The sequence below is a fragment of the Carcharodon carcharias genome, chromosome 26, assembly GCF_017639515.1.
Source record: "Carcharodon carcharias isolate sCarCar2 chromosome 26, sCarCar2.pri, whole genome shotgun sequence".
Lineage (NCBI taxonomy): Eukaryota > Metazoa > Chordata > Chondrichthyes > Lamniformes > Lamnidae > Carcharodon > Carcharodon carcharias.
Genome location: NC_054492.1, coordinates 7,199,105 through 7,214,447, shown reverse-complemented (window position 1 = coordinate 7,214,447; position 15,343 = coordinate 7,199,105). Strand labels below are relative to the sequence as shown.

General features: G+C 43.7%; 1 protein-coding gene across 8 annotated transcripts in view; it reads right to left on the bottom strand.

Moving 5' to 3' along the window:
* Window positions 1–15,343, bottom strand: part of arnt2 (aryl-hydrocarbon receptor nuclear translocator 2) — a 355,307-nt gene that overhangs the window by 165,914 nt on the left and 174,050 nt on the right. For all 8 annotated transcript variants that reach the window (XR_005941438.1, XR_005941437.1, XR_005941439.1 and 5 more), the window contains exon 8: window positions 11,656–11,732. Coding sequence is in view for 5 of the 8 variants with exons in the window: in XM_041174967.1 (XP_041030901.1) it covers window positions 11,656–11,732 (77 nt within the window). In the remaining 3 variants the exon portion in view is untranslated. The remainder of the gene's footprint in view (window positions 1–11,655; window positions 11,733–15,343) is intronic.

The following is a 15,343-nucleotide window of genomic DNA, read 5'->3' as shown; positions in this document are numbered from 1 at the left end:
GCCCACAATCTGCCCAGGGGGACTATCTTCAGACATCTCCAAATACTTTTGTTTCTCACTGAGGTTTCTTTAGGAGGATACTGAGAAACCAAATACCACAGAAAGATTTTACTGAAATGTTGTCTTTGTTGTTGCCTGATGGATGCTCTGGTAAACAGCTATCACAAATAAACAAAAATCTAAATGAGTCTGTGTCCTGGGAAATGGAACCTTAAGCGCTTCTTGTGCTGTTGACAAACTGTGCATGTCAGATTTGGCAGTGACTTCAGCAGAATCATACGAGCAAGTTAGCTACCTGAGCTCCTGAAACAAGCACTTGACCAGGAAGTCGAGTGTGGAAGGTAGAAAAGTTAAAGGTTGGGAAAAGAGAGATATGTATCCTTACAAAAAAGGTTAGAAGGTAATTGGCTGGTGCAGAGTTTCAAATCCAGCCTGGTTGCCTTTTTCTGATGATTTAACTCCAGGGTGAAATTAGTATGGGCAGATTCAATCCAGTACTAGTGGGCAATAAATCATAAAACTGTCAGCACTATTTTGCAATTTCACTCAGATAAGCCACAGGCTAGCTGGAATGGAAAATGTTATTAATGCCACAGTAAGCATCCCATTCTGAGGTTGTGAGATTGTGGATCTCACTCGTTCTATAAATGGTATGTGTATGCTTGACATGGGCACTGGCCACAAAATGACTTCACCTTGTCCTGCCAATAATTTATTAAATGTAATAAAATAAATTTTAGAAATATCAAATCAATAAACTTCATCGATTAAAAATGAAAGGAATTTCATAAGTAAATTTCACGTCTAGAAATACAGTTTACCATCTTAACTCTCAGGCAACTAGTATCAACACACAGAGCATTCTACAATGAGATGCCTGGTAAGTGATCATAACAGGACAACTGGGTTCAATCAATGGTATTATTGAAAACAAGAAAATATCGCAAAAATATTGTCTTCTTACTGTTCCAAAATGCTTTAAATTCTCTTATGTAGGTTTGAAATGAATAAATTGTTAACTCACTGAATCTGTTTTAAATTCATTCATGGGATGTGGGCATCGCTGACTAGGCCAGCATTTGTTGTCCATCCCTAACTGCCCTTGAGAAGGTGCTGGTGAGCTGCCTTCTTGAACCACTGCAGTCCATGTGGTGTAGGTACACCTACAGTGCTGTTAGGAAGGGAAGTTCCAGGATTTTGACCCAGCCACAGTGAAAGAACGTCAATATGTTTTCAAGTCAGGACGGGGACTAGCTTGGAGGCGATCTTCCTTTGTCCTTCTAGGTGGTAGTGATTGTGGGTTTGGAAGGTGCTGTGTATGAAGCCTTGGTGAATTCCTGCAGTGCATCTTGTAGGTGGTACACATTGCTGCCACTGTGCATCAATGGTGGAGCAAGTGAATGTTTGTGGATGGGGTGTCAATCAAGCAGGCTACTTTGTCCAGGATGGTGTCAAGCCTCTTGAGCGTTGTTGGAGCTGCATTCATCCAGGTAAGTGGAGAATATTCCATCACATTCCTGACATGTGCCATGCAGATGATGGAGAGGCTTTGGGAAGTCAGGAGGTGAGTTACTCGTCACAGGACTCTGAGCCTCTGACCTGCTTTTGTAACCACAGTACTTATACGGCTAGTCCAGTTCAGTTTCTGGTCAATGGTAACCCCCCAGGGTGTTGATAGTGGGGGATGCAGTCATGTTAATGCCATTGAATGTCAAGGGTCAATGGTTGGATTCTCTCTTGTTGGAGATAGTCATTGCTTGGCACTTTTGTAGCACAAATGTTACTTGCCACATTGCTTGGCACTTTTGTAGCACAAATGTTACTTGCCACTTGTCAGCCCAAGGCTGGATATTGTCCAGGCTGTTCTGCATTTGGACATGGACTGCTTCAGTATCTGTGGAGTTATGAATGGTGCTGAACATTGTGCAATCATCAGCGGACATCCCCATTTCTGACCTTGTGATGGAAGGAGGGTCATTGATGAAGCAGCTGAAGATGGTTGGGCCTAAGACACTACCCTGGAAAATTATTGGGACTTTCTTCAATCTGCTTCAACTTCTGCAGAATGCTTCTTACTAAATTTACAATTATTTTCTAAAACTGCCAAAATTAGTGAAGATTTTATTTGCGTTAGATCAGTGATGTCCATTATTAGTGAAATACATCACTATTCTAATGACCTGTGCAACAAGCATAGGGTAGATTATCTATTTCCTACAAAGAAATTACAACTTTGATAATGAACAGACTGCCCAACAATGAAGCATACAGACCAGGATGGTCTCAAGTTTGTCATGAAATGCATTGATCTTTATGCAGTCTGTGGAGATTGTAACATTTAAAGGTACTGGATGTTCCAATGCTTGTTACATTGGTTCCTGCCTAGTAACAAGGGTGGGACCCTCTGGGAGTGTTTTGATAGGACATCAGGTCTGTTCAAGGGTCGGTGAGCAGCTCTTCTTGAGGCAGTCTACCAGCAACAAGTGTCAAAGACACAGTGACAGCAATAGATCCCGTTAATTAAGTTAAAGGAGAGCAAAAAAATAGGATCTGAATTAAAGCAAGAGCTGCAGTTAGCAGACTGGCTCTGTATTGTGGGCTGCTGGGGCAAAGGTACCTCTTTGGAGTATTGATGTTCTGCTTGGCCCAGCCATAGATCTGAAAGTGTGCTTGTAAACTAGTGTTGAGCATAGTCGGGAATTCAGAGAGAAGAAATCTTAGAAGGTGAGGTTGAAACACTGAGATGGGCCATTGTTAAAGCCATCCAAGTGGGATCGACTTTTGGAGAGAATTCCAAGGAGACATCTTCAAAGGTGAAGCTGGGAATCCCCCGTGAGTTTCACTGAGGTTGTTTGAATTGTTGACTAGGTGGATTCTTGAGAAATCCATGGACTTTGTCTTGGTTGCATCTAACACTTACTCTGTAATGTAGTGTGTTCAAATGTTAATTACCTTTAATGTTAGAGTCTACTTACCCTTAACGTTTATAAGGTACATATTGCAAATAGTTTTATCTTGCTGAACTTGTATAGTAAATTTTGTTTTTGTTTGTTCAAAACCTGTGGAATCTTGTGGCTTTATCCCAAAAGGTGTCTTGAATCTCAACCTTTATCTACTTTAAACAGAACACTATTAGTCCCTAACCGGGTCTCTCCCCACTTCCTGGGGTGTGGCCAAGGATCATAACATGTTCTATTCTTGGGCTCAGTTAGGTTACAGGTGAGGTAGCCTCAGCATTCCAGGACTAAAGAAGAAATAAACCAACCAGGTTTCCTGCTCATGTGCTATCCAGTGATCCTGTTAGAAAAATGTGCTCACATGGACATTGGTAATGAGGCGATTGGGCTTGTCTATCAATACTTGCTGTCTAGGTGTACAAGAAACAGGGACTTGGGCAAGGTTCTGGCACCTGTAGGACTGCTTTCCAGGAGAGAAGGGAAAGAAGATAGGAAAATATGTTTTTATGAAATCAAATCATTCACCAGGTCTACCTCAGGCTGCTTTATTATACCTCCTAGAGACTAGTTCTAGGAAAGCATTAGCAGATACCTTGGTGAGCCTTGAATCAGGAATGGTGTGCAGGATCAGAACCGAATTGGAAGGTCAAAAGTAAATTAAAATAGGCTAGTGGGGAAAGTGAACAAAAGATTGCACTCAACAAAAATGGTTATCCTTTGTTCAACAAGTAATTGCAGGGGCACTTCATGTGCAAGAGATTCAGATAGGGTGGCTTTATCTGTAGGGCCATCCAAAAGTTAATTAATAAATCTGATTTTGGCTTTCCTGGATTCTTTTTCAATTTGAGTGCAATTATAGACCTACAATTACTTACAAAAATCTCAACTGGCAGCTGCTTTAGAGGTCATAAGGGCTTTTAAAAACAAGATTAAAAGCACATGGTATGGCTGCATTTCATACTTATAACTGAGCAAACTTTAGGTCTTAGGAATTTTATATAAAACACATCACTAACAGCAACCAGTACCACTGTAAGTTTAATTAAAACATAAAGAGTAGAAAGCGTCATCAAAGCAAAACACTTCATAACAAGCAGGATGACATGTGCACATTGCAGAGACTGGTAGCAGCAATGTCAAGTATAAATAAACTCACTAAAGTTACACATGATGTCCTTCATGGAAATTAGTTGCTAGGCATTTCAGAACTTGAGTGTGGCTGAGAAAACAGACATGCTCAAAGCTTCTCATCTTGCACAAATGCAAAAATACCAAATTTCAAAGAGATCAACAATTTATGCTGCATGAGAAACAGGGTGCCAACTGGTTGGCAAGTGAGCTCTGATTAGTTGCACCAGGAAATGCACCCAAACAGTGACCCAAAAGCTTTTGTTTAAATTCAAAAAATGCAAGTCGACTCTGATTGGTTGAGGCATGCGATGGGAAATGCACCAGGGAACAGTGTCCCCCAAGATGTTGCTTAATTAAAAAGGCTTAAAAAGCCTGTACAAATTTCTTTAGTTTGCAGAGGAACAGCCCTGCTTATGAATATAAGTAGCTTCTAGCAAGTGTAAATGAGCCACATTGTGAGCCCGATTGATAATCTTAAACTGGTTGTTGTTGTAATTCTTAGTTCACTCAGGACTGTTCAGTAAGTGCTGCCCAATTGGAGAATCACATTTGATGTTGGACGCTAAGTTTTGAGTTTTGTAAACATCAGCTGGTTGAGTACGGTCAATACTCATTCCATTGCGAACAGCCAATGGGATGTGCTGTTTGATACAATCCACCAGTCGTTGAGACATACCTGGCATTACACTGGCACTGAAATTCATATACATTACTCATTTGTGTGGTGGGCAGAAGGTGTTTTTGGCTTCACAACAGCATTCCATTAGTGGAGAACCCCACTCGTGTAGTTACTGCATAGTAGCAGCGTGAAACGGCTAGCTTCACCTGTTGCTAAATTTTTACCGAAAGTGGTGGCTTTAGGCCCATTCATGAGTTTGCGCAATATATAACAAACAATAACCTGATTGGGGGAGCTATTATCCTCAGGGATAGCTTTGAAGTACCCTATTTCGGCATCACGCTTGCATGGTGAGCAAATGGCTCGGGTTCTACATAAGAGGTTGCCAATAAGGTCAATAAGGTGGAGCTGTAGAAATCCCAACATGTATACTGACCAATGACAGTACGTTTGCAGTAAACAGAACATATTAGCGGATTTCTCAACTAGGAAAGGGAGTGAAGGAAAGGGAGTGTTTTAGATTACCCCATTTCAAAGGTGAATTTGAGCGCAAGATGGAGCCCATTAAGGTGTGTAAGGAAATACTTACATACAACTGGATATTCAAATACAGCAAACATATCATCTACGTATCAGAAATAAGCGAGGGATAGGAGGTGAGCTATCATTTGATCAAAAAGGGTTTCCCATGGAAACCAATGAAAATGTTAACGAGGTGAGCCTAGAGAGAATCCCATGGCAACACCATCCATTTGGGAATTTGATATTCTTGCTGTTCCGATGAGTACAAGAGGAAAAGCTTCAACAGCATCTCTTTTTCAGCAATATTTTATGGAAATTACAAAAGTATATTAAAAAAAAACAAAGCCACAAATAATAGTGGATTTTGTACACCATGTGGTTGCCTACCACAATCACGATCTATTACAATTTAAAATTTAACTCTCCAGTGCAGTCCCTAAAAGATCAGGACATTTAAAGGACAATTTCATATACGTTAACTCTCTGTTTTAGATGTGGACAATAAGCATTTTGGGGGAATTTTCCACAGGTTCCTCCCCACCTTTATCAAGCAACCTTCCAGAACTCCCATTCTCTGCTGTTTTTATGGGCCACATGTTGCTGCATACTGAGAGCTGGAATTCTTGCCAGGTGAGAAATTCCCATCCTGCAGCATGAATTGCTTGCCACCACAGCATAAAACATAAGAGGTGGGGGGGGGGGGGGGAGCGAGCATCTCATGGGGATGGGAGAATCCAGGCACAGCACTTGAAAGGGAAAGGAAGAGAGGAAGATCTGTGGGGGTGAATGAGCAAGTGCTAGGTTGAATTGAAGAGGAAGAGAGCGGATGAGGGACAGGATTGCCAGATTGAATTTTGGGGAAAAGAACTGAGACTTGTAGTGGCAGAAATTATGGGCGGGATTTTCTGGCCCCACAGGCCGCCAGGATTGTTTGGCCCCGTCAAAAGTCAATGGGCTTTTGGCTGGGCCGCTGAAACTCCCGTGGTGGGTCCTGCCGCGACCAGGCCAGAAAATCCCGGCATCTGTCTGCACTGAGTTGGGAAGCTAGAAGGAACAGAGTGTTTTGCAAAGTGGGTAGGGTGTCTCTGTGAATTGGGAAGAGTGACAGCTGAAGTAGCTTCTGGGAAGCTGGGATCTGGTTGGTCTGTTGGAACTCTAAATATCATTTGGTTAATATTAAAACAAGGAAAAAAAGACTGTTGGGCATACGAAAGTCCCAATAGATTAGGACAATTAAAAGCACACTCCATTGCGCTTTTAGCATAAATACTTGTGTTGACATCACAAGCTTATACTCAGCAATTTCGGAACTGCCTCTCTCTTAGGGGCTGTGTTAGCTTTTGCCAGTTTCTAACTTGGTGTTTTGTTAACTTACAATATTAAAAACACGACTGATGATAAATATTCATCAGCTATGCTCCTTACTTTTAACTATGGGTGGATTTGCCATCAACACTGTGTTCTGACACAGTGGTCAAGCTTCTGAAAGCTGAATAAGACCATGCACTGATGGCAATCACTAACTTAAAACCCGAAGATGTTACTAATGACTCTCAACCTAAAGCTGACCTTGTGGGCAACATCTGACCTTACGTGAAAACAGTCAGCATTGATGATGTTCAGCAGCGGCTAGAATTCAGATCTACATTTGGCATTTCAACATAAAAGAAAATTAGAATCCAACTGTCCACAAAATGGGCACACTACTGTGAGGGAATGCCCATTTTCTTTGATTTTTTAAAATGTATTTATGGAGTTTCAGAAGGTATTTGATAAAGTACCACAAAATAGACTTGTTAGTAAAATGGAAGCCTTTGGGGTTAGAAAGGCAGTTGCAACATGGATCCAAAATAGTCTAGGACACAGAAAGCTGAATGGCTATATTTCGGACTGGAGGGAAGTGTACAGTGATGTCCTCCAGGGGTTGGTATTAGGATCACTACACTTTTTAATATATATTAATAACTTGGACCAAGGTGCAAGGATATGGTTTCAAAGTCTGTGGAACACAAGTTTTGAAATGTAGTAAGCTATGAGTGGTAGAAAAAACCTTCAGGAGGACATAAAGAGGCAGGTGAAATTTAATGGAGACAAATGTTAAGTGATGTATTTTGGAAGGGTAAGTAAGGGGGCAACCTAAATAAATAGTGTAATATTAACAGTTGTGCTGGAATGGGGAAACTGGGGGGTTCACAAACTAAGATCTCTGAAGGTCTAGATCAAATTGATTAGACTTTTTTAAAAAGCCTACAGGATTTTGGCTTTATAAATAGAGGTACTGAGTGCAAAGGCAAGAAGGGTATAGTAAACTTTTATAAATCACTAGTTAAACGTCAGCTGTAGTATTGTGTCCAATTCCTGGCGCCACATGCAAGGAAAGATGTCAAGGCCTTGGGAAGGTGCAGAGGAGATTTACTAAAATGGCACCAGGGCTAAGGGACCATATTATGTGGACAGACTAAAGAAACTGGGGTTGTTCACCTAGAAAAGGGGTGACTTAATAGCGGTGTTTGAAATTATGAGGGAGTCTGAGAGTGGACAGTGAGAAACATTTTTTTAAACTGACAGGAGGGTGGTAACCAGAGAACACAAATTTAAGGCAATTAAGAAAAAAATCCGGGCCAATGGTGGTGGGGGGCGGAAAGGCAGGGAGAGAGCTTGGGGGTGCAAATGAGGAAGCAATCTTTTTTACTTGGTGAATTATTATGATCAGTGACAGGAAGATATAATAATTTTATAATGTTATTGGAATTTATTGTAGAGTAATAGTGGTGTCTGTGTGTATGTGCGTGAGTGAGAGACTTAACTGTATTCAAGGCAGCTGGTCTGAAGGCTTTGATGTAACAGAAGATAAGCTAGGTTTGAAATGCTAAATGGTAAACATAGGTATAAAGAGAATATATGCATTTTTAAATAAGCTAGGCTAGCTCGAATTCAAAAGGCGGAGTGAAATGCTTCACTTAGCCAGGAGAAGTTAAGAAATAGTGTTTATTTTTCCCAAAGTTTACTGGTAAAACTGGTATGATGAGAGATTTTTATTATTTGAGATATATAATCCAAAGACATGGGAATTTGCATTCAAAGGGGAAAATATGGATGAAGGAGAGAAGGCGGAGTTCAAGGGAAGGAATTCCAAGATCTAACGAGTGTGAAACCTTCCAGCATCTAAGCCTCAAGCTGCTGTCTACAAAGAACTGAAGTTAAAAAAAAACTCACTTTGAATTGGATTGTTCAGGGTACCGTGTTTCTTTGCCTGGGTCTTTTAAAATCCATGTGTCTTACTGTTGCCTTAAAGAAAGTGTAACTGGGAGTTAGATTAATTAGGGGATTTAGAAGTTACCATAGTAGTAATTTGCAGATCTATGTATGTACTTAAAATCATTTCTCCTATTAATAAAGGTTTAATTTAGTTTTGTAAGAAGCCTATAAGACTTGGTGGTCTAATTAGTACTGAATTCAAGGCATGCATCTCAAAATTTATATAAATTGCAAAATGGTTGTGGCAGCTGTTTCGAGTTTCCCATTTGGATTTGAGCAGCTCGGCATTTACCATCGGCTGTGCCATAACATCAGGAATGCAATTTTTAAAAATTCATTCACGGGATGTGGGCTTCGCTGGTTGGGCCAGCATTTATTGCCCATCCCTAGTTGCCCTTGAGAAGCTGGTGGTGAGCTGCCTTCTTGAACCTCTGCAGTCCATGTGGTGTAGGTACATCCACTGTGCTGTTAGGGAGGGAGTTCTAGGATTTTGACCCAGCAACAGTGATGGAATGATTATATTTCCAAGTCAGGATGATAAGTGACTTGGAGGGGAACTTGCAGGTGGTGTTCACATCTATCTGCTGCCCTTGTCCTCCTAGGTGGTAGTGGTCATGGGTTTGGAAGGTGCTGTCTAAGGAGCCTTGGTGAATTCCTGCAGTGCATCCAATAGATGGTACACACTGCTGGTACTGTGCTTCGTTGGAGGGAGTGAATGTTTGTGGATGTGGTACCAATCAAGCGGACTGCTTTGTCCTGGATGATGTCAAGCTTCTTCAGTGTTGTAGGAGTTGCATCCAGGCAAGAGGGTAGTATTCCATCACATTCCTGACTTGTGCCTTGTAGATGGTGAACAGGCTTTGGGGAGTCAGGAGGCGAGTTACTCGTCGCACAATTCCTAGCCTTTGACCTGCTCTTGTAGCCACAGTATTTATATGGCTAGTCCAGTTCAATTTCTGGTCAATGGTAACCCCCAGGATGTTGATAGTCGGGGACTCAGTGATGGTAATGCCACTGAACATCAATCCCTAAGAGGGTAGTGGAAACAGATTCAATGGTGATGTTAAAAATTGAATTGGACATGTACTTGAGAACGAGAAACTTGCAGGACTATGGGGAAATAAAATGGGAGTGGGACTAATTGGATAGCTCTTTCAAAGATCCTGCGCAGGCACGATGGACCGAGTGTGTTGCACTGCATAATTTGTTAGAAATTTGCTACTTCTAATAGCACATGCTGTAAACATTGCCAATTAAAATGTAATGCTTAAGCAATTAGTAGAACTCACTCGTGTTAATTAATTGCACAATAAAATAATTTTAGGAGTTCTGGAAAGTTGCCTGGTATTGAATTTCAGTTTATGTTTTTAATTTAGAATCAATCGCATCTGAAAGTCTCAGCATTTTGAAAACAACAGATCTTGAAAAATATTAAAGGCAATCTGTAATTGTGAGAGTAGCACTTTAAAAAAAACAAAATCACAAAGGAATTTTCATTTGTTTTCTACATTACCAAAATTTCATCTCAATTTGTTTTTGATCATTTTCCTTTCAATGTGAAGGCACAGTGCCTCTCGGAAAACATTTTGCTTGCTGTGCACGGGATTGTCAAAGATCACATGAATCTGTTCCTTCTGAGTTGTGGACCCATCCCATTTGAAAGATGAGCATTGGGCAAGTATCAATCTTTTCCCAAATTGCTCCTCTCTTCCAGTATCAGAATTTTCTACTCAACCAGAAGAGGGAAAACTCCTGCAGAAATCTCCACCTCAATATCGCTGTCACAGGGATGGGGAGCTTGTTGTTGCAGTTCTTTATCTTAAAAAAATGCAATAAATTGACACATCCATTTTTACCTCTTGTCTGCATTTGATTAAGATGACAAGAAATAGGAGCATGAGTACCATAAGGTCCCTTGAGCCTGCTCCATTATTCAATAAAATCATGGATGACCTTGGACCTCAATTCCACTTTCCTGCCCAATTCCAACATCCTGATTCCTCTGGAGTCCAAAAATCTAACTCAGCTTTGAAAATACACATTGACAAACTACCCAGAGCTCCCTAGAGGGCAGAATTCCACTGATTCACAACACTAAGTGAAGAAATTTTTCCACATCTCGTTCTTAAATGATTGGTTCCTTTTCTGAGACTATGCACCCTAGTTGCAGGCTCTCCAGTCAGGAGAAACAACCTCTCAGCAAATAACTGTAAGCTCCTGAGAATCTTTTAAGTCTCAATGTGATCATCTCAATTTCAGAGCCCAGTCTATTCAATCCGTCATCACAGGCCAACACTCTCACCCCAGGAACTAATCTAGTGAACCCTCGCTACACTGCCTCCTTATCCTTACTTAGATAAGGCCACCAAAATTGTGTACAATACACTAAGTGTGGTTGCACCAAAGCCCTGTACAATTGTAGCAACACTTTCTTACTCTTGTATTCCAGGTCCCAGACCTAAAGTATGCTATTTGTCGTTCTAACTGCCTGTATGCAAACTTTGTGTTTCTTACAAAAGGAGGCCCAAATCTTTAAGAACATCAACATTTAGAAGTGGATAACCTCAAATTTCTCTAAAATACATCTGCCATCTTATTGCCTACTCAATTAAACTATCTAACTCCCTTTGCAGGCTCTGTGTGCTCTTAGAGCTTACTATCCCACCAAGCACTGAATCATCAGAAAACTTGGATACATAATAACACCTTCATTAATAGATTGTAAATAGCTGATGCCCCAGCACAGATCCTTGCAGCACCCCACAGCCTGCCAACTTGAAAATGGCCCATTTATTCCTACGTTCTGCTTCCTGTCCTTTAACCAGCTCTTTATCCATGCTAATGTATTCACCAACTTCATGAGCCCTTACCTTATGCAATTAACTTTTATGTGGCACCTTATCAAATGCCTTTTAGAAGTCCAAATACACAAATCTACTGGTTCCCCTTTATTTAATGTTAGTTACATCAACAAAAAAGTCTAAAAGCTATAAGTAAGGAAGGTTCGAAAAGGTTTTTAATACACCAGGTTTACTTTACAAAATTGGTGTCCAATTTGTATGAAGTTTGTAGTGCTCTGTAATGAAGCAGAATTGATAAGAAGTCTGCGTCTTCTGTTGGGCAAAAGATACAACCATATAGCTCTCCTCAACTTGAATATTAATGTACCTGCAGGCGTCCAATTGCAACAAGGCAAAATTTACTGCTTTGTCCGCCATCTGATTCCTCCTCTGGAAGGGTCATTCCTGCCAAACAAAGAATATGTCGTACTTATTAATAAGAAGTGTCATCACTTATGCTATCACTTCATTCTGGTTAAACACTCTGACAATAGCTATTTTGTACATGGTAACAAGCAGGTTGACCCTTATTCAAAGTCTCTAAATGACTTATGCAACACAATAATTTGCCAGCTGACAGAGTTTACGAGGATATCATACACTCATATTATGTTTGTCAAATAAAACTGCAAAATGCGATTAATGGCATCCAACTGCCTGCTGTGAACAAGTAGGCATGAGGCAGAGTTTTCTGCCTGTCGGGTGGGTTGAGCAGGAGTGGCCGTGGGCAGGCACAGACCTAATCAGCACCCGCGATCGGGGCCGCACTGCCATTTTGCGCGGGAGGGCTAATTAAGGCCCGCCCAGCGCATTTCCGACTCCTGTGAATAGCGGGAGTGTGCGGGCTGCGGTAGGCATGCACAGACCGCTGGGTCCGATGGTGACATGGCAGCCTGTTTAAAGGAAGGCCTGGCAGCCTCCTGTAGGCTGCTGATAATGGCCACGTCCAGGTCACACCGCAGGGGGTCTGCTGAGCAGGGCATGCTGGAGGGAAAGGGCAGGCTGCAGGGTCTGCCACAGGAGCAGGTCAGGCTGCAGGGTAGGCCAGCAGGGGGACATTGTGCCCCTCACTTTTCTGATGACAGCCTTGCTGCCCTCCTCGAGGTGGCGGGTGGTGCTGGTCCCCCAGGATGGGAGGAGAAGGCCCCCCCCTCATGACCAAACGTGCCTGGGAGGAGGTGGCGGAGGTGGTGAGCTCCCGCAACATGGTGCATTGCACCTGGGTCCAGTGCCGTAAACACTTCAACGGTTTGTTGCACATTGGAAGGGTGAGTACCATGCTGGCATTGGGCATTTAAGCCAGCAGGTAACCTTAGGCTTTGAGGGCTCCCCCTCTGCAAGTCTTACTGTTGTGACTGCATTGAATCATGTCGGGCATTTCTCATATGGTGGGTGGGTAAGCAGATAGTGCCCATGCTTACATCAGCCAGAGTGGCTCATGAGGAGATGAGTTCTCCCCCGCACCATGTGTTGCTCTTAGGTGCACATGACTAATCCGGGGCCAATCTGCAGGAGATGCAGCTCGGCACACACTCAGAACTCCAACACATGTCCTATTCATGGTGATGAGATTGTGGAAGGGGAGCCTCAAGGTCTCATGGCCAAGAGCCGTCTGCTGCCCTTGATGCTGCACATAGTAGCGCCTCCGTGCTGTGGGAGCTAAGACCGTGTTTCCTAAAGTGATGGACGCAGAACGTGTCCAAGGTGGCCATGGGGGTGGGTGGGGGGCGGGGGGGGGGGGGGGGCAAGGTTTGGGAGCAGGCACACTATCTTTGTGTGACTGATCAGCAGTAGTGTGGAGAGGAGACACTGGAGGCCTGATATGGGCCATTGTGGTTGGGGTGCGGTGTGTGTGTGTGCAGAGTCCGTGTGTGATTAGTTGCAATGAATGGTCTTCTCTGTTTTTCAGGAGAAGAATGCTCACAATGCATGTGAACATTTGCAGACTGGAAGCGGCCAGGCCCAGCTCATGATTTTAAGCCGTTTCGAACACGAGGCTCTGCAGCTTGAGAGGCGTCATGCGCCCAGGTCCACAAGCGTTGGTGAGGCTGGAGTGGGACGGCCAGGTATTTGAGGTCAACAGTGACATCCGCTCTGTCTTCCCACCATTCATAGCACTGATGACTGTTTGATTTGTTATTGTTACAACATTGCTCATTCACAAACTGATAGTCAAAGGTGTGGGTCATAGACAAAGGTCCCTTGGCCCTTCGAAGATGAGCATGTCAAGCACCTTCCAAAATCGCCTTATCCCATTTCCCACCACTATCCCCATGGCCTTGTGTGCCATGGCATCGCAGGAGTTGCAGCTAGGCGCATACTCAGAACTCCAACACATGTCCTATTCACGGTGATGAGATTGTGGAATACTTATTACACGTTAGGACTGTTTCTGCGTCCGCCACCCTTTCAGACAGCGCGTCCCACATTACTGTGTGAAACTTGCTCATTACATCACCTGTCAACCTCATGCCCCTTACCTTAAATCAATGCCACCAGGTTACTCGCCCCTCTGCCAAGGGGAAAAGTTCCTTTCTGTCGACCCTATCTATGCCCCTCATAATGTTATAAAGCTCAATAATGTCACCCCTCAATCTCCTCTGCTCCAGGGCAAATATCCCCAGTCTATGCTATGTCTCCTCCTAACTCCAACTCTCCAACCCCGCCAGCATCCTGGTCAGCGATCTCTGCACTCCCTCCACTCCAATCACATCCCTCCCATGAAGCGCTGATCACAACTGAACGCTGAACTATAGCTGTGGCCTAGGCAGCGTTTTCTGCACTTGCAACATGACCTCCCTGTTCTTATTTTCTATTCCTCGGCTAATAAAGGCAAGTATGGCATTTACCTTCTTAAATGCCTTATGTACCTGTCCCGTTACCTTAACAGGCCTGTCGACATGCCCAGCAAGGACCCTCTGATCCTCTTTACTTTCCACAGTCCTACCATTCCTCGTGTATTCCCGAACCTTGTTTCTCCTGCTCACATTTATCCACATAACATTCCATTTGGCATTCCTTAGGCCATCTGACCAGCCCATCTGTATCCGCCTGTAATGTAAGGGTATCCTCCTATTTGCCACCCCATCAATATTCGTCTCCATAGGTTTTGGAAGGTTGAGTGCATAATGAGCCAGGGGAAAAGGGATGAAGTGTGTCACTGTGTGCACGTTTACTGATCCACTGTCCTTGTTATTTTCAGCATCATCAGAGCCTGTCGACTAGGAACAATTGCAGATGTCCCCTCGCACACCTGAGGGCCCTCAACTGTCACCTGCGTCACACCATTTCTGCGAGGCAGGCACCAGCGCAGATATTAGCACCTTGGTGAGCATTGCAACATCGGCTAGTGTCCCAGGGCACAGTGGAGAGGGCACTTCACAATCGCTGGAGGAGCTGGCAGAGACAGAGAGTGCCGATGGCGCCAGCGGTTGGAGGACTGGAGGGGCCAGGCACACGCTGAGTCGGGGTCTGATGATGTGCCTCTGGAGTCGTCTATGATGCAGCAGCTACAGGAAATGCGGCCGGGTGTGTGGGAGCATCTGGGAGTGTTGCATGAGATGATGCTTTGCTTGGTGTCCGTGGTGGAGGAGTCCACACGGAGCATCAGATGCAGTGAGCCTTGTGGCAGAGCGTCATGCTTCCTCCATGGAGAGAGTGGCGACTCTCATGGAGAGGGGCTTCCAGGAGAACAAGCAGCTTCTCCTGGGGTTACGCTCGGACCTGCAAGCCCTCACAGCGCCAGTGGCCACAGCTGGCCATTGCCAATGTGGGAGATGGTGTGGGCTTTAAAATTCCCAGCTCGTTGCCCACCTATCGACAGTGCGCAGGGAGGTCCAGGTGACCTCATAGCGGAGCAGCTGCCTGTCGTATCTGCGGGCTTCTCTCACGGCGCTCCAGATGAGGGCAACAACTGCTCTGCCCCTCTCCCAGTGACCGCTTCATTGGGTGAGGCTGCAAAGACTGGTGAGATGCCAGTTGTGGACCTGGCAGCTCCATCCCAGACAGGGCCAGCA